Genomic DNA, 17942 nt, shown 5'->3' on the forward strand with positions numbered 1-17942 from the left:
AGTGATTCCATGTCAGCATTTGGTCTTCGCAAGTCGAGGCCTTAATTTGCATGGAGATATATGCGCCGAGGCGACTAAACGCAAGCTCATGCGCCAACGAGCAGAAACCACACGCGGTTTATAATGCCAACAACAGAATCTAGAATGGTAAGTGAAAAATCGCTCGCTCCATTGTTGCATAGCTACTAAATTCAGCTACTATTACAATCGCGGACATACATGAATGATCCTGAGAGGCTAAAGCTAGTAGTCCCAGAGAGGAGTCTCGACGGTGTACTTCTCTCCTCGACGAAGTTCAAAGTGCTTCGCCGTGAGTTGCGCAGCTCGGAGGAAGAGTGTGCCGTCGAGTTTCTCTGCTCCTGGAAGCTCCGTCCCCGTAAAATCGGCCTGACCACCGGGACGTGTGCCATACAGCGCTGCATAATAGGCCAATGCCCTCTGAGTCTTACACAGATGGTCATCCGGGTGGAATAAGGCTTGCTGAATTATCGCAAACCACGGATTCGGTGTGGACGACAAATTCCCGTCTGTTGCTATCGCAGGAGACTCGTTAGGAACCATGGCCCGGGACTCGTCGATATCTGCCTCGAAGAACTTTGGTATATCGAAGCTGGGACGGCCGCAAGAAATCCACCACGCGAAAGTTACAGCCATATAGCTACGGAGAAGTAGCGCTTGGGAGGTGGTGGAAAGGAAAGTTACGAAAGATGGCAAAAATAAGGCCGATGTGACGAGATGCATACTGAAAAGAAGATTAGTCACTGTTTCCTCCGCGAAGGTTGGTACGCACAGAAAGAAGTCAGCATGGAACCTTTTCCCAGGCTTATAGCCACCTATTGCGTAGATGATCGTGGTCATCCACTGCAACTCCTCGATTTTCCGACGTAATTCTTGAGGGTTTGATAGATGTAACGACCACTGATTGGTATACCGGAATAACGCTTCTCCGTTTGCGGTAATTGTACTTCCTATAGGGATTTCGTCACCACCAGGAGGAATAGTAAGTGTTTCATCTTTCAGAACACGCGCTAGAATGTCGAAGGCATGGGTTCCTTTCTTCCCGCTGGGAAGATCAGGCGCTTCAAGAGCCGTAGCCTTTTCCGCCTGCGCATCTAACGCCGCGACGGAAATCAAAACAGAATAAGGCAGGAGATTTTGAAGGGTGTCAGAATGAACCGCGGTTTGGGCGAGACCTATGAATACTATCGTAAGGACGTGTGCGCGCGCGATGAAACTCAAGACATGCCTTCGACGACTATTCCCGGCAATCCGAATTCAAGACCATATCCAGTGTGTATCATAGGGTGAACCAGGCCTGCCATCAGTCGGTTGAGCATACCCGGCTGCTGGTTACCGTTCGTCGTCGCATCGACGTTCGCGGATTCGGAGAAGACGAACTCTTCCAATACAGAAGCGATTCCCTCTTCGGCTATTTTATCCTTGAAGAAGGTCATGTACGCCCCATAATATCTAAGGTGTCCATCAAGCCCTGAAGACATGAGAGGAATACCGTACGAACTTTTCGTCTCCTAGGTGAACGTTGAAATTCGCAGAGGATATCGGACCGGGAGATTTGATAGCGGGCTTTTGGCTAGGGCTATCTTCGCGATATACGGCTTCGATTATCTCTTTGCTGGCACCGAGAGCCCAAACAGCCAATACATGGTGAACGATATGACTGTCCAAGTCAGTGGTAAGTTTAAGTCAGACCACTGCAATTAAATATGCAACTTACTTATGAAACCTTCTGCTATTGAAGAAAGTGTGCCACTTCTCGTGATCATCCCGAAGGACGCTCTGCAAAGCCAGAGTGGACTCTGCATCAGCCCCAGGAAGAAAGACCGGAGTCAGACTGGAGGGGGCGCTGGATGGCGCTGGAAAAAGCTCGATTGTGCTGGAAGACATGTTCAATGCAGAGTCCCGTAAGAGATTGTAGTATGTGTGTACTGAGAGACCAATCAAGCAGAATGCATTTTATATACCCAGAGCGCCCCAAAACTCCGTTGCTTGTAAAAGGTCACGGGTGGCCTCGGGATCGTTTACATGAGAAAGCATAAGAAAGAATGTACAATTGCCGTGGGAATTCGTCACTTTTCATCCTATTACCCGTCCATCTAGTAATATGGATGTGAGGAAACTTGTAACGCACCGTCGTTTAAGAGGCCTTAACCTTCATAAAGTAGACTTGAAATCCTAAATAGGTAGGCAGCATTAGACACAAGACACAAGCATTTGATCCATTCAGTATTAGAGACACGTAGCAGCCAAAGGTTCGAGACGTCACAAGGAAGCTGAAGGTAGTGGAGGCCTGTTATTGGCCACCGTCGGATGATGTTACAGCGCTTTCGGAAAACCTTGTCCGAAGGCAATTTTGATCGAATCGGAGTACGATCAGAGCGAATGTCACAAGTCCGACAAGTCCGAAGCCCTAATTCGGATTCGTAAAAGAAGGCCTATTCCAATTTGGAATGGTCCAGGATGCCATTCTATGGAAAGGCATGTACTCATTCGGTTTTCATCCCATCTTATCGTGGCCAGCTGCTCAAGTCCTATGACCGACGGCATTATCAGTTGTCACCCATACTTATGCAAGATTATGCCCGGTCAATATCGAAGACCTCGATAGAAGCGGCCTCACACGAGCAAAATCTTCTCGCACTTCATACTTGCCATGGTCCCGGTCAGCAGGTTTTGTCAACGGGCTCCGCGTTATTATGTTCAACAAACTGATCATTGTCATAGCTCGGTTGATCAGAATTTTTGCATGCTTCTTATCCACCCAGCAAGAAAATCTGGTGGATATTTTTTCATGGACTTAATAAAAATATTTCTTGGGAGAACAACCTTGAGCAAGGTTTTTTCCTTCTCGAAGGGGCGATTGAAAAAATAATTGCCCTTACACCTTACATGCGATGCTCGCCTTCGCGGTACGCTCTTCTTACGCAGGCTTCTGTTGCAGGCCGGTGTGAAACTGCATCTCAGTCAAATGCCTTGACGTAGTCAGCTTCTTCGGGTTCTCTTGACGCAGCTGCTCTGACTCTACGGGGCCGTTTTGCTGAAGTCCTTGGCACATGCACTGAAACTCTACCAAATTCGAGAACTACCTTACGACGTGCTCAGTTATGGCCACTGATAAATAGTCGCTCTTAATGGTATTCCCTTCAGAACATTTTCTTCGAGCCGTACGACATGCAATCCCATCACCTACTACTTCGTCTTCCCTACAGCCGCATTTCTTCTTGCCTTCACACTTTTGCGTTTCAAGGACCGTAAATCTATGGTCCGAAGGATCCCTGGACCGCCGAGTCCTTCATCTCTCTTAGGTTTGTCGGCCCAGCTCCATCGTCTAGTCTGTATTCTGAATTTATCAGGCCATGAATACCTCCTCCGTAACCGTCAGCACGTGGGAGACATGGAGATGGAATGGTATCAGCAATACGGCGCCGTATACCTCACAAAGGGATGTTTCGGGGTCAGTACCGTTTGGCTATCTCTTAATTAATAGCTCTGACATCCAACCAGCACGATGTTTTGTCCGTTGCTGACCCTAAAGCGTTGCAATACATATTTCATTCGTCTGGATACCGATTCCCAAAAACAAGAGATATGAATCGTATTAATGCAGCCATCGCAGGACCAGGATTAGTTGTTGTGGATGGTAAGCCACTGTGTCCTGTGTGTCCAACATTCACCGTTTAATTGGAGTTGTAAGCGAAATGCACCAACGCCAGCGGAAAATCCTCAATCCTGCTTTTGCAACACAGCAACTCCGACTCTTCCTGACTGTTTTCCAGGCGTCTGCTACGAAGGTGCGGGAGGGACATAGGCTTCCATGACAATGGCTCATTCTGTTACCTTAGCTTACAGAGCAGATCAACCAGCAAGTTAAGGACACCGGAGTAATCAATGTCCTTGAATGGACAGGCAAGGCTGCGCTGGATATCATAGGCATCAGTACGTTTCATCTTCCATTCACGATTGTCAAAGCGGGTTCACAGTCATCTCGCCAGCGTCCTTCCGATACGATTTCAACTCACTCAGCGGCGGACAAACCGAGCTGATGGCAGCGACTAATAATCTTTTGTATGCATAATTCATTTCATGTACAGTATATTGCGTACTCATCCTTGAACAGTGGTGACGGCATGATGTCGCCAACATCACTAGAGCTTCTGTGTTCTTCGCTCTGGCGCTTACTTCCCGAGTGGCTGGTTGTACCGCTCGAGTGGCTACCCAACAGAATTACGACATGGCTGAATTACTTTAGAAATGTTGCGAAGAGAGTATCACGGCCCATCTACGAGAAACAACTGAAAGAGGTGGCGAACGATATCAATCCAGCTGAGAAGGATGTCGTTAGTCTTCTCGGTACGCAAGATGCATTTTATACTAGACGTATCCCTCATCTTGGCCCAGCGATATCCCAGCTCAATGACGATGCAAAGAAGAAGATGAGCAACATAGAAATCGATTCCCAGCTGGCGTAAGCTGCTTCAAACTCCGTGTCTACTCCCATTTGCTGACTGAAATCATCAGGAGTTTCGTGTTCGCCGGCCATGACACAATCGCAGAGAGTACGGGCTGGCTTCTCTATGAGCTAAGTCTTCATCCTGAGGATCAAGCTAGGATACGCGAAGAGATTTCCCAAACCAAATCAAAGGCCTCGGGAGCGCTCACCTCAAACGACTACGATTTGATGATCTGGCTGAATGCTTGTATTAAAGTGGGTCGGATATCACGGGAGTTCCTGGCAGGTGTTGATACATGGACTTCAACTTTAGGAAGCCCTCCGTCTCCATCCTCTGGGGCATACCTTGTATCGTCAATCGTCTCAGGGTGATGTTCTGCCCCTCTCGGAGCCTATTACCACGTTGGATGGCTAAGTATGCTCGCGGATCCCCATTCACAAGGGACAAGTCATCTCGGCTTCCATATATACTTACGATAGGTTCGTAGCCTGTTTTTATTCTGCGACAAATCATTGATGAGCACTGGTACTAGGCTTTCATCGGTATGGGGAGATGACGCCAACGAGTGGAATCCCAGTCGATTTCTTGATGGGAGAGATGTTAAGCAAACATCTATTGGAGTTTATGCGAATCTGTACGGTTTTGTTCACTTCGTTTATATCGCAAGCTGATGACGCGGCAATCGCTTGACAGGCTGACCTTCAGTAAGCGTTCAGATTTCCTTGTCGATAAATTTTATTGATAAATTTCGCTGCTATAGGTGCTGGTATTCGTGGATGCATTGGGTATGTACATTGAGCGCTGCGGGTAATCATCCACATCTGATCTATGACTACTCATATCTGCAGGTGGAAATTTGCGTACGTACACATTCACTCTTCACGCTTTCTTAGCTCTGATTGTTTCATAGTGTTATGGAACTGCAATCGTTGATCACAGAGCTCTTGAGTAATTTCGAATTCAGTATGCCGAAGGGAGTTTCCAAGTTGCAGCATGGTCCTATCGGTGTGGGTTTGATCCCCATCGTTCCAGGAAAGGCAGAGCAAGGAGCGCAAATCCCGTTGCTTGTAACCGCGCTTAACAAATAAGATGGGCTACAACCTCAGATGCCACGAAATAATTTTTCTCAAATAAGATACATATGCTGCTCAATTGGAATAACATGACTCGGAGAATATCATCCCCTTTTTCTTCCACCTCCCTAATGATATTAGCAGACCTTGAAACCTGTCGATGAACCCACGAAGGAGACGTGAGCTCGAGAAATACTAACGAAATGAATGCCTTGAGAATCAGAGCTGGATGAACACAGCATGAATTGAATGCAACCCTTGGATCGGTTGGTGAAAAGACTGCTGCGAACCAGCAATAGTACTTACTTGAGCCTCGGAGTCACCTTGCCCGTTACACCATCATCCCACGAAGATACTTTCACAGTTCATCGTGGGGGTCCTAGCCAATCGATCTTGATAGGCGACGCTACAAGCACGCCAATTCTAAGTGAATATCATTAAGAAAGCGAAGTGGTTCAAAGTGGACGGATCCTACTAAGTATACGCCAATTCACTACAGCCTTTTGCGCGCCGCTGCCACATTATTTCCGGCTAAATCAGATTTTCTGGGGAAAAATAAGTTCACACTCAAGGATGGCTCCACCACACGCGTTTGTGCCATGTACCCATTGAGTTGGATTGTCTTCGCATCCCATTCCGCTGCTGAATTTTGGTGGGCGTAGGATGCATCCTCAATGATGACCATCCTCGCATTTCCATTCAGGAGTTTTCTCCAGCCGACGTCGATCTTCTGTCCGCTCTCGACCCTGGGGCATGAATGTCCCGTCGTGGTGAAGCTGTCTGCAAGGGAAGTTTCGTTCCGATCGCATGACCCCCCAGTTACAGGTTTGGGCAGGACGGGAAGGGGGGTTTAGTTCCGAGTCGCCAGTCGCAGGTTTGGGCAGGGCAGGGAGGTTTACGGACTCCTTCTCGTTCTCCTCAATGGAGCACGATGGGTATTCAGAACGCAACTGTGTTCTTGTATCTACAAAAAAAAGTCTCCGGAGAACGATACGCGACAGTGTCGGGAATCTTGGCACGGGATTTTGAGAGTATAGCGTCGATCTTCTCTTCTAAGGCCATCTTCACACATCCGTACCACTTAGTTGCATAGCCAAACCCACAACGGAACGGCTCGTGGATTGGTACACCCTAAAGGTGACAAAGTCAGTTTTCATTTTATAGACTTGACCGCAGTCGGAAGTCAGCCTACCCTCACGTCGCACATCCAGAAACCCCTGCTGACGTAAAAGTCTTGCAATGCTGAGCAGAAAGAAGTATTCGACGTTCCTGAATGCTCCAGCGGAGACTGGTAGAGGTTCAGTTACATTGCTCGTGAATCCCGTTGCAAGCTAAGGTTTCGCAGGGCAAGGCGGTAACTCTACGTCCAACACAGAGTTCTCCTGGAACGTCGCCGATGGCTCGATAAGATGCGGAAGCAGGTCCCTCCACTCGTGATGTAAGTTCTGGGTGTACATATTGGGCTGCGTGCGGCGAGGTTTGGTGGGTGTGGGTGTGCCTATGATGCAGGGGACGTGTCATAACCTGGGGAGTGCTCAAGGTTCGCCTCAGTCCCTGAACCACCTTCGTCCTGCCATCCGTCCATCATGCATCAAGTCATCCTCGAACTCTCAGCCCTTTTCCGCGCCCGCTCCTCAGAGTCCTTGACCTGTCTGAGCAGAGAGAGCCTAGCATGGTCGTATGCAGCATCACCGACGCGTTTAGAGGTATCCTCGCGGTCGCGTTTGCGCTTGACTGAGGTGAAGTTGAGGTTTGGATCATAGTAGACATGCGTCGCCACGATGGAGTAAAAAGAAGCGATATATTTGCATTGCACAAACAAAAAAGTGACCGTCCTGCAAGAATCGTCCTGAACGTCGAGGGATTATCAGGTTGGAAACAAAGGCGAAAGTCCTCAGTGCCTGACATGTGACACCTGGCAAGATTTTACGGCCCGACACGGGGCCCGAACGTCATGGTGAGACTGGCCCCACACGGGTTCATTCGGCCTTGTGGGTCAAGTTCTATTTCAAATCCCTACCAGAGGTGCCTTGAACACTCTTGATCCCCGCAATTGTTCGCAAGCCTAGATCGCCGCCGCCGCGATCGTGTATGTGATCGAGTTTCAAGTCCAATACAAAACACAAGGGTAGTGAAAGACAAACGTGCTCATGCCTCATGCATTGAGAACCTCGGTATTTGGTTCGGTTCTAGTGCTGCAGGCTAGCCTCTGGCAATCGTTCTATCTGGTGATTATAATCAGACTATTGTATAGAATTTCTATTAAGATGCCCTGAAGTTGAACCTGCAAAGATTCAATGATCCAACGTCAGCTACCTTTTGTCGTGTGGCTAAATAAATTTGCACATTCTGGTCCATCATTCAGTTCAAGATGGTGCGTCCATAACAGTAAAATGATGCACGTAGATGTTTTTGCATTCAGAATGCTGTATCATAGCGCGAACATGTTGAACAAACTAGCTACTAGAGATGCGTCAATCTCCGAGATCTAGGATTTTAGATCTCGATCAACTTCAAAGCAACTACTGAGTAACCGGCGGTACCTTTTTTATTTATTTCTAGCGAACAAATCAACCAGAAATCAGCTATATCTTAGTCTTTCACTCCTGCCTCACCTGAAGTTCTGCCCGAAGGGAAAAGTGGAGTGGCACTGAAAGAATTTCCTTAAGCAGTTGTATATGGATACGACCATCAAATGTATGGGCTGACCTGTACTGTCAACAGTCACCGTATGGGCTGAAACCGTCGACGGTACGGGTCCGAGTCATAACCGTACCCGTCAACCGTAAAGTTCTTGGCAATGCCGCATGGCTCCAGGCTTTTTTCAGACCAAAATCGCGCTAGATAGATAAATAAGGTTAGTATCTGTATTTTTTCCTGGATCAAGAATTCCTATGCGGTTCCGAGTCCTGTGTATACAGGATTCGGTCTATGCTAACCTGAGGACCTCAGTGGCGGTGCATGCTGGTGATAGTCCGATAATTCGCCATGACGTCAATGCCAGTTTATTGCTTGTTAACCTCGTGGTGACCAAATGTTCTTTGCTTTCTTTCGCTTTTCCGCTCGACGCTGAACATAATTCACATTGCCAACTTTTCGATAAGTACTTGAGATTTGTGTATTCGTGAGGAAATTAACATTTGCTTTAGTTGCTGTATCTCTGATCACTAGGGTGGCACTCGCCGCCTCTGTACGCTTCACAGCCATTTTTTGTTCCTCGACCTCGGCCTTGTCTCAACAGCCACAAATACAATCTGAGATGACTTACATTCTCGCTCGCACGGATCGTTGCCGGGACTGGTGCCATCAATTCAATCAGTATCCTGCCTGGTGTTTAACAAGGGATGCCCTACGGACGTCGGAAGCATTAGCAGATGACAGCTGATGTAGCAGTGAATGGAGTATGTTGGCTGGACCTTTTTGGGAGTACGTGGCATCTCACTCAGTCCAGTCTACTGACTGATGTGAATCACAGATATGTCTCTAGCCTTCTCCATTGCACATTGCGGTTCAGTTCATCATTGCCAAGGCCATTCAACTTCCCACCCTTACTGTCGTGAAGTATTCGTTGTCATATCCTTGGACGTCACCGCGTTGCCCAGGCTTGAGGTGCTGTTCTCAAGATCAGTAGCCTTGTCTCGTGTATCACTAGACCATTATTCAACCAACTTGAATTTTCAAACGTACTGCTGTGACATCCGGTAACTGTGAGCCTGTCAGAAGAGCAGGGGACTCCACCCTGCTTCTTTTCTTTTAATTTATACTCCGTCTTCACCTTGTCGCGGTTGATCAGTGCAAGTTCAGTATCGCTATTCTGTTGTACCATTCAATGCACCTTATGCCACCCCCCCCATCTTCAGGACTCGGATCTGCCACGCCCTGCGATGGCCCACTGCTTCATACGGTTACGGTGCAGATCCCTATCAGAAACTGAATCCCCTTCACCAAAATCTGGTTTCCAACAGACAGGGACATGTCCACTAAGGAACCTTTTTCAGCTTCGCAACCCATTCCCATCAGAATTCCTTTGCCAGACTGACATGAATCGGGGTCAGGACTGTTGAGGAATAGTACGGAGCCAAACAATGGGTATGACATGCAGCCATCTGCTCTTGTTCAGGTTCGATATTCTTCGGACTGAGAGTGGCTCAGAATTCTCAGATATATTTATAGGAAAGGCTCTGTACTTTCATCCGCACCAAACTCCTCCATCTTGCCGGCGACAGTGCTATGTTTTCTTCACCTATTGCGAATCATATCGACCCACCCTGGGGTGCCGCTGTTGTTGGGCCTCCTGGCAGCGAGGGTCCAGAACCCGGAGTATATGCAGAGATGTATGTTCTACACATCTTGTCACTCTTTAGTGGTGCGAAATTCTGACCAAACTTCACTAGTCCGTGGATCCGTTGTGGTCGTTCAGGCATCACTTGGCCTGTAATCATTGCGTGTAGAAGCAGAGAGGATGCTGAAGAGATAAACGAAATCCTCAATCCTTTTGTTTCTCTCTGGCACCAGGAATCGATCAGCGATTTTCTGGAACGCTTATCGCAGTACGATTCATGGAGAGACGTGTGCGCCATGTTCGATCAGCCTGGTGCTTCTGTGTGGTCTGTCATTCATGGGAATCGCTGCGCTCTGTATTACGATGAGTGAGTACCTGGTTCTTCCTTATCAAGATCTTTATAATGATTGGTGACCTTGTAGGCGCCATGTCATTAAGACATTAAACCAAAATAGCTCAGGTTATCGTACTGCATACAAGTTCTTCTCATTTCACGATGCATTTGTCTGTCACTTAACCAGAGCAGACATTGTCACCAATGGGACCCTGGTATATCGGTCAACTACGGCACCCTCCCCGAGGCCGCCACGCGGTCCATTAGTTGCTGCACCGTCGGGCACACCCCAAAGTCCGCCGTCGACTCCTAGCAAGTCGAAGAGCAACCAAGAGGAGACAAACGAAGACTACTGTGAGTACTGGTCTCTGAATTACGTGGAAACCAGCTTAATCACTGACATTGATCATAGTAGGCAAGACTCTATCGCCTCCTGCAACTCCTCCAAGGACTCATTTGCTGACACCTGTTTCGCCACCTTCAACACCTTCGAGGCCCCCTGTTAGCATACTAAGGGCTTTCCCAAAGGCAGGTCAAAGTTCAACGTCAGGTATGCAAAGACAACATTGCTTCTGGCAGCTGCGAAAAAATTGCTTACTTCTTGGCAGGGAGAAATGATCCAAAGGACTCGGACATGATGCCAATACCTAGTCTGGTCCTACAATACATCACCATTCACAACCACCCCGAGGATTGGGTCAGACACTCGCTAAATGTCAATGATGACCGCCGTGACTTTGTCAGGCACATGAAAGAAGGTCACGATATAGACACCCGGGAGGCCAACTTTTTATGGAGCCTCTACGATACCTGTAATCAGTTACAACATCTACGGTCATTGTTAGATTTATAATAGTAACCGACTGTGCGGCAGAAGCTGTAAAATCGGTATTGAATCTATATTCTCCAGGGCAGTCTCTACTGAGAGTTGAATCACATGATATATGCAATGAAGCGGGGGGGAGGGGGGGGCATCACAAGGGTGGTACTACCATAAGCTGTATCGTACCGCCGAGCCTGCTCAATGACATCAATAGTATGGGTGCGGCGGATAACCCTATATAATGTTCATAGCTACTGCTTTGAAAAAAGGAAGGAAGACTAAGCGCCGGTTAGAGATAGACGGTATCGAAGAGTAAACTTCAAAGTGTGCCATCTGAACGTCCATCAGCGTATTACCTTACCACCTTCTTTATCTGCTTCTTCACTGTACCAGTATGATGATCACCTTGTAGGAAAAGTCATGCTTGGATGCTCGTAGTGAAAATTTGACTGAATCCAGCTTCGCATGCTTGATGGATGAACAGTAACCTGCTAATAGATGATACAAGGCGAAATGAAAGCACGTTGGTGAAACTCAGTTACCCTCCGCCCACATAACACAATATCTATGAACCCGGAATCGCCCCCCTTTGAGTGTCCCAGTCCTCTTATTGAAGTAGATAGACGTGTTCGATGATCAGAGGTCCGGCTAGCGACGGGTATGTGACACTCCTCTGTCCCTCCCGCACCATCATCAACCGAATTGATACAGCATAAATCTCAGCCAGATCAGACGGACGGAGGAACTGAAAGGCTGGTTGTATAAGTGTATTGCTCTACCTCACCGACATTTCGAAGGAATCAATCCCGTCAATCGGGCTATTGGCGAAGGAGAGGTCATCTTATTTTGCTAGACAGGTATCCGCCGTACGTATCGTTATTCATTTGACGTCTTGGCTATACCTGACACTTCATTCTGATAGGCATTTCCTGTGTCTTCTTGAACCAAGGACGGAGGCGTCTTTATTCTATAGCAAACCCTCTTTTACAGCCATCGATAATACATCTACTCGTGAGAGAAACACGTCGTTTCATAGCCTTTGCCCATCCTCACAAAGCTCCGAATACGATGTCTACACCCTTTCCTGTGCCCGTTGTGATTCCCTCATGCACAACGCTCTGTGACCCAGACCGCGTTCACCACTACGAAGATGATGAGCAAGCCTGCTTTTCTCCCGTGATATTTCGACGGCTTCACGGTATTGCGATCCTGCCCCTTGAGGAGAATACTCGCTCGATTACGCTAACGCTTCCCAACATCCCTTGATGTTGATCTCCGTCCTCTCATCTACGACAAAATCATGCTGGTTTCTTCCACGGAGAGAACGTGTCAATTGTGATTCCCTTGTGCACTGATGCGCTGTGCCCTAGACTGTGTTGGCCACTACGAAGTACTTTGATGAGCATTCGAGGCAAGAGAAACCAGAGCAGACCATACATGGGATTGCTTTCCTCCTACGAAGTCATCCTCGACAGCTCGCAACCCACTTGCTCGCCGGCTACGCTTGCACTTTGCTCCGTCCCCAACTTGTCGCTCTGCAGCTGTTCTATCCTTCTCCATCTCCACCTACCACGGAATCGCGCCTAGTTCAACATTGTTTCATTGACGAGAGACGTTTTCGAGCATTTGGTAGTGAACATCGTTCGGAGTGGAACCAGAAGAGACGTCGTTTCCAGGTATGGCTTGTCCGTGAGGAAAGAAAGACGGAGGCGAAGATGGATCAGACTCACCGATGGTCACTACGTTGTAGTAGGGCTTAATATTTAGTTGTGCATGCACTAATGTAGCTGCATCTTCTTACGCTGAAGCCATGGGGCTAATCTCGAGGGTTCCCTCTGTGGTTATTTCCTTGGTGTACGGAGATGTCGATGAGCTCGAGGACTGGCTCGCTAGAGAATATGACGCGAGTATTTTGTAGGTTCAACGTGGACGTCTCATGCGCCATCGAAGCCGTAGATTACGTATTTCCTGGTTACTGTATTCTAGCAGGTATTGTCGTGAGGAAGAGATAAAGTAAAAGATAGACTCTCACCTCGTGCAAGGGGATAAAAATGAGAAGTCGATGCGCGGAAGGACATGTATTCTCACGCCACACTTCTTGTCTTCAACCTTCATGCGATTTTTACCTGCCCATACGACCTGCCACCCTTTTCTGAAGTTGGAACGCGTAGTCAAGAGTCCCTTTGACCCGGTGCTGAGGGTATCACGGTTACGTTGATTCACGACGCATGACCCTCCTTGCCTCGCGGCCGAACCTAGCCTCGATAGACACATGTGCTCCTTGTTGAAGGAATATCTTACGCAGAGTGCCGGCCGACACTGATTGCATGGACTTTAGTACCCTCCTAGGTTTAGAACACTTTGGCGACGTCTCGGGGAGAACTGAAGAGACCGACATTGGGTAAGATCATGGCGCCGCCGAGTCCAGCAGTGCTCCCTAGGCAAACGACATTAAAAAGTCGAAGGTGAATATGGAGGGAAGCACGAGGGTGGCGAAGTTGTGGATAACGAGTTCGTGTGTGATGTCGTTTAACTAGCTGAAGTACAGGCGGAGCTGGTCAGGGCATTGACGGATCTGTGGAGAGACTCGCCGGAGGAATTGAAGGTTGAAGATTGTGTATTGCCGATGGATTATGGCACGTTCTTGATCCTCGTTGTTTCGAGTACGGTATCAAAGTTGATCGATGTCCGCTGTTAGATGTGCGCCATTTAGTGTTGCTCTAGGTAGCACTGTCATGCCATTCCTTTCCCAAGGTGATATTTTGGTGGGTCGGGGCAAGGGGAAAGGAGAGAACGTTGGAGATTGATGATATATACACCGATAATGGAACATTGTAGTGTTGCTAACGTGTTCCTGGACACGGTCGACGTAGACATGTTTCAAAAGTTCAGGAAGGCTGCGGGGTGGACGGAGCAAGAGTCAAGCAATAGCGCAGGAATTTTGCTTGATGGAGGTGATATCTCGCCTTTCGTTGGCCATTCGATATCCACGGGTTGTGTTCGGAGAGATGGCATCTGTTGTCGTAGGATCTGGTGGCCAGTAAAATTTCCCGTGTCGATTCGAGGCGTCCACGTCCTGAGGTAGTATTAATACGAAATGACACAGCACATGTATCTGAACAGAAATGAATACGACACTGAGAAAGGGAAGAAAGACTGACGCACTAGACAAAAGCGTTAGTATCCATAGTCGAGAGTACAGCGGCCACCTGCTTCCTTTACTCAGTCTCGGCATCGACGACGAGGAATGTTAAAGAAGCAGGATGGCCCAAACACGAACACGTACTGGCTTGACCCGCAATAACTTCACAGGGCAGAAATCCCCGTTCGAATCCATCAGCTAGGTCTGCGAGTTATGAATGCCTAGCCACATGCATGCACGAATGTACGCACTCGAGAAAACCAGTCACCAAGCTAGTTGAGATAGTACCGTCCAAGTCGTAAATATATCCACGCCATGATGGAGAGCTCGCAAGCAATGGTAGAAGCTTGAAAACGGTACGACAGTATGCGAGTAATCAAGCTGACCTGTGAGGAGAGGAATAAGAAGCGTAGCATGGGAAAGTTACCGAATCTGATTCCATTCCCTCTTCAACGTTCAACCAGCTCCTACTATCTCAGCGCGCCACATTCATCGACATTCCTTAGGGTCCTTATCCTTAACCCTGATGTTCACGTACACCCTACGACTTGCCTTTGCAATCCCACGAAGACGTGTTGCCTAGTCAAGAGTCTACAGCATTTCTACTTGACGTTTTGATCATTGTATTCGCTTGGTAATGGCAAATCTCACTTCAACACGTCGCGCCTACTTGAAAAGACGTTCACCTTGGATTCAAAGACCTTGGGGTTGAAGAGGTATAATGCTCAACTGGAAGACGTGGGATTACACGAGCGCCTGTGAACGCTTGGACAATATCTCGCTTTTGTCGCACAAGGTAAGGATATGTCCTTCTTTTTTCGTTTCTTCTTTATGGCCGTGTCTCTTAGGATAGCATACGCCAAATCGACAGAATACACCCGCCAGACCGAGACGCCTCTCGTCAGGGACCTAAATGCCGATGGGAACTTTGATGACTCTGGTAGAGATTGCAATTGTACTGGTACTGATTCACATTTGTGAATATACAAGTACTATTCTAAACCGATCGACCGTTCAACACCAGTCTGATGGTATACATTGAGATGGCTTCCAATCGTGCCCCAGTCAACATAGCCATCAGAAGTACATACCTTCCTCGTCTCTGTGTCGAGGTCGTGCTATTCCACTCTTACACAAAACGCCCCTTGGCCCAAGCAGCATCAGTCTTCTCTCGACTGCAAGTGCCACCGACAGGTCCACAGTGACACTGTCGCATCTCAACCTCCACGAAAGGCTCACTCATGGAAGAAGCCATCACTAGCTAGGCATGATTCTCTCTAGCATAGAAATGGCGAAGAATTGCATTTGCGGGCGTGAATTGGGTGTTTGGATGTAGTGGAGTGGATAGGCGAGCATAACTAGCGGATGGAGGTCGTACGATGGAGCTATTGAGGGCGGAAGCAGGATACATCCCGATCGACTGATCGGCCGGGGCATTGTACGTATTCTTCTCTTCAGCTTTACATCTGCGAGTCCTTTCTGAATGGGTTTTTAGTTTCAAATCTACGCGTTCAATCACACGCGGCGCTCTCCTTGTCCTTCCCGATGGTGCCGAACCGGCTACGATTCCGAAAATCCAGGTCTTCTCGGGGAATATGCAGCTGCCAATGCTCACAGCTGGTACGAATACCTCAATGGCGAAGGCAGGGGGATCCGCAACGGCACACTTTACCTTGTCACTGGATGCGACAAGTGCCGCTCTTGGACCATCCAATGTTATCAGTCCAGCAACACGTCGAAGTTTATACTTGGTAGTGCAAGACGGGAGATGCACACAGCTTCTGGTGTCCATCAAAGAAGTCACCAGGGCGACGTGATACCGAGAGCGACTGTAAATCAGACTATTTTCTTGCGCGGATACTCAATCTCTGTGCATGATCGACCAGCATTATGTGGGTTGGGTATCACGCCGACCATCGTGAGGATACCAGCACTCTTACCAAGAACCAAATGGGTAGGCCTATTCTTTTCTTTTCACATTCCGTACTAACCCTGGATTCTGATCGCAGGAGGAGATACCCTACGACAACAGATCTACGCATGAGGCTGACACGTCGGTTCAGCAGTTCCCCGATGTCTATCCATCATTGTTAGTAAATGATCATATACTGAATACTGTAAGCCAGTACGTCGTAAGGGCGCACATGAGCTTACCCCAACTTCCCTAGTGCTATGGTACCACTGTTGCGCTCACTCATGATCACTAGTATAGTCAATAATGTACGTCTTTGCATCTTTGGTAGGTCTTTCGGTTGCATTGACAGCTTCGGTAGGTTCAAAACCCACTCAATGCAGCGAAACTTTCGAATGATATCGTCTCCAATACCAACTTAGTTTTTATTACGAAAAGTAAGTTGTCCTCCATCAACGTACACTCTGCTCGAATTTGCCATCACCACTACCACTATGTTTCTGGTTTCATAGGCTTTGGCGCTGCTATAGGCTCACTGTTTCCTGTCGAAATGGTGTCCTTCGCTCCTCGCAGTTGCCAGATGCTTGCGTTGTGTTGTTGTCATAGGTTGGGCATCGCTACAGGCACACTGTTTGTCATTCAAACGATGGGCTTGATCATTTACGGTTTCCTGATACCTGCGTTTCATGGTTTTCATAGGCTTGGGCGCTGGTACAGGCACACTTTTTCTAGTTATAACGTGTGCTTGTTTCCTCACCATTGCCCAACACTTGCGTTGTGTCGCTGTCATAGGCTCGAGCACCGCTACAAGCATGCTGTTTGTTATGTAAATGGTAGGCTTGGTTGTGTGTGGTTGTTCGACACCTGCGTTCGTTGGTTTCCATAGGCTAAGGCTTGAGCTCTGCTGTACAGGCGCACTGTTCGGTGAAATGGTGTGCTTCGTCTGTCATGTTCGCCTGATGCCTGCGCTTCCTAGTTGTTATGTCCGCTGGTGGTCTCCTTTGCGAAGGATCTCACCAGTCTGGTGGTACTCGGTGTTTCGTTGACACAGGCACTCTCTTTTTCGAAGGAGCTTGCCTGTTTCGTTGTTCTTGGTTCCCTTTTCATCGCTTTCATGGGCTAAGGCCCGAGCATCGCTGCAGTCTGTGGTTCTTTCTTTCTTGGTGGATGAGTCGTACGCTCCCATTGTGCTTGATCTCTTCTCATCGCTGCTAACCTGTAACTTTCCATACACCCCATGGTCCGTGCACCATGTCTCACTCTCTCGTTACGTATTTCTCATTTGTTCACATGTTCTTTCATCGTCATTACTGACGCACATGCCTCATGAGCCATTTCATAATACTCCTCCTTTTCGATGGCAGTGCCTCTCAAAGGAGTCATACACTGCACCGGATTTTCAAGGTTCGCGTCTGGTTCGCCGTGCTCGATCGCGCATTGTTATCTACGTTCTGTCTCATCCCCATCACTTTTCATTCAATCGTGTACCCTGCGAAGAGTCTCTACTCTGCGAGACGCACTCAACAGTGTGATTACAACGGTATGAGCCTTCGCAGCCACAGCGCATGGTTCGCCATGTCAGGGCTGTGGACCCGGCCGTTCCTGAATCCTTATTGGGACCTGGCGCCGGTAACACCACCACCACCACCACCTCCACTTGAATCCTAATTAATTCCCTCAGGTTCGGAAACAGGCAATGCATGGATTGCAAATCAATGCGACCAACACAACGCGGAGGCGCTGAACTCAAAAGATGTGGACGTACTACGAGGACTTACAGGTGTTTCACACTCGTCTCAGAAAACTCACATTGACCAGTCCTCAGGTTGCACTCCTACACAGTCAAAAAGTACACTGGGGCTGCGATCACATCTACCAGTCCGAGCTGGATTAACGCGATGGCAGTG

The 17942-nt window shown here is 48.2% G+C and overlaps 5 protein-coding genes across 5 annotated transcripts; 3 read left to right on the top strand and 2 right to left on the bottom strand.

The window, feature by feature from the left end:
* Positions 1 to 146: 146 nt before the first annotated feature.
* Positions 147 to 2348, bottom strand: EV420DRAFT_714767 (uncharacterized protein). Its single transcript, XM_060483197.1, has 6 exons — positions 2150 to 2348; positions 1736 to 2099; positions 1520 to 1678; positions 1247 to 1470; positions 791 to 1193; positions 147 to 742 (listed from the first exon to the last, which is right to left on the bottom strand). The coding sequence occupies exons 2-6, from the start codon at positions 1903 to 1905 to the stop codon at positions 244 to 246; spliced, it is 1455 nt and encodes a 484-aa protein (XP_060327720.1). The 5' UTR covers positions 1906 to 2099; positions 2150 to 2348; the 3' UTR covers positions 147 to 243.
* Positions 2349 to 2478: 130 nt separating this feature from the next.
* On the top strand, positions 2479 to 5804 carry EV420DRAFT_1703090 (cytochrome P450; the record flags this gene model as incomplete). The annotated part of the gene is made up of 16 exons (XM_060479517.1): positions 2479 to 2680; positions 2756 to 2927; positions 3166 to 3323; positions 3372 to 3472; positions 3523 to 3658; positions 3706 to 3809; positions 3861 to 3954; positions 3999 to 4083; positions 4136 to 4368; positions 4417 to 4483; positions 4537 to 4836; positions 5002 to 5103; positions 5163 to 5173; positions 5230 to 5254; positions 5318 to 5329; positions 5380 to 5804. The coding sequence occupies 16 exons, from the start codon at positions 2479 to 2481 to the stop codon at positions 5555 to 5557; spliced, it is 1980 nt and encodes a 659-aa protein (XP_060327721.1). The 3' UTR covers positions 5558 to 5804.
* A 231-nt stretch (positions 5805 to 6035) lies between these two features.
* On the bottom strand, positions 6036 to 6604 carry EV420DRAFT_1482495 (uncharacterized protein; the record flags this gene model as incomplete). Its single annotated transcript, XM_060469904.1, has 3 exons — positions 6036 to 6322; positions 6366 to 6506; positions 6532 to 6604. 3 exons carry the CDS (start codon positions 6602 to 6604, stop codon positions 6036 to 6038), a joined length of 501 nt encoding a protein of 166 aa, XP_060327722.1.
* Positions 6605 to 9301: 2697 nt separating this feature from the next.
* On the top strand, positions 9302 to 12353 carry EV420DRAFT_1560715 (uncharacterized protein; the record flags this gene model as incomplete). The annotated part of the gene is made up of 9 exons (XM_060473828.1): positions 9302 to 9662; positions 9716 to 9876; positions 9937 to 10191; positions 10247 to 10512; positions 10571 to 10708; positions 10767 to 10892; positions 10933 to 10965; positions 11020 to 11022; positions 12327 to 12353. Coding segments are annotated over exons 1-9 (1016 nt in total), but the record flags the coding sequence as incomplete, so codon positions are not given.
* Positions 12354 to 17191: 4838 nt separating this feature from the next.
* On the top strand, positions 17192 to 17814 carry EV420DRAFT_1560738 (uncharacterized protein). Its single transcript, XM_060473829.1, has 2 exons — positions 17192 to 17664; positions 17717 to 17814. The coding sequence occupies exons 1-2, from the start codon at positions 17362 to 17364 to the stop codon at positions 17777 to 17779; spliced, it is 366 nt and encodes a 121-aa protein (XP_060327724.1). The 5' UTR covers positions 17192 to 17361; the 3' UTR covers positions 17780 to 17814.
* Positions 17815 to 17942: the final 128 nt, after the last annotated feature.

Source organism: Desarmillaria tabescens, assembly GCF_030435595.1.
Source record: "Desarmillaria tabescens strain CCBAS 213 chromosome Unknown EV420scaffold_33, whole genome shotgun sequence".
NCBI lineage: Eukaryota > Fungi > Basidiomycota > Agaricomycetes > Agaricales > Physalacriaceae > Desarmillaria > Desarmillaria tabescens.

What these genes read in the sequence shown, in the direction of transcription:
- EV420DRAFT_1560738 (XM_060473829.1), top strand. Translation starts at nt 17,362, where the DNA reads ATGAGCCATTTCATAATACTCCTCCTTTTCGATGGCAGTGCCTCTCAA. An exon ending in CTTATTGGGACCTGGCGCCG is followed by an intron (nt 17,665 to 17,716) that starts GTAACACCACCA and finishes TAATTCCCTCAG; the next exon opens with GTTCGGAAACAGGCAATGCA.
- EV420DRAFT_714767 (XM_060483197.1), bottom strand. Translation starts at nt 1,905, where the DNA reads ATGTCTTCCAGCACAATCGAGCTTTTTCCAGCGCCATCCAGCGCCCCC. An exon ending in GTTCACCTAGGAGACGAAAA is followed by an intron (nt 1,471 to 1,519) that starts GTTCGTACGGTA and finishes TGGACACCTTAG; the next exon opens with ATATTATGGGGCGTACATGA. An exon ending in TTCCATGCTGACTTCTTTCT is followed by an intron (nt 743 to 790) that starts GTGCGTACCAAC and finishes TCTTCTTTTCAG; the next exon opens with TATGCATCTCGTCACATCGG.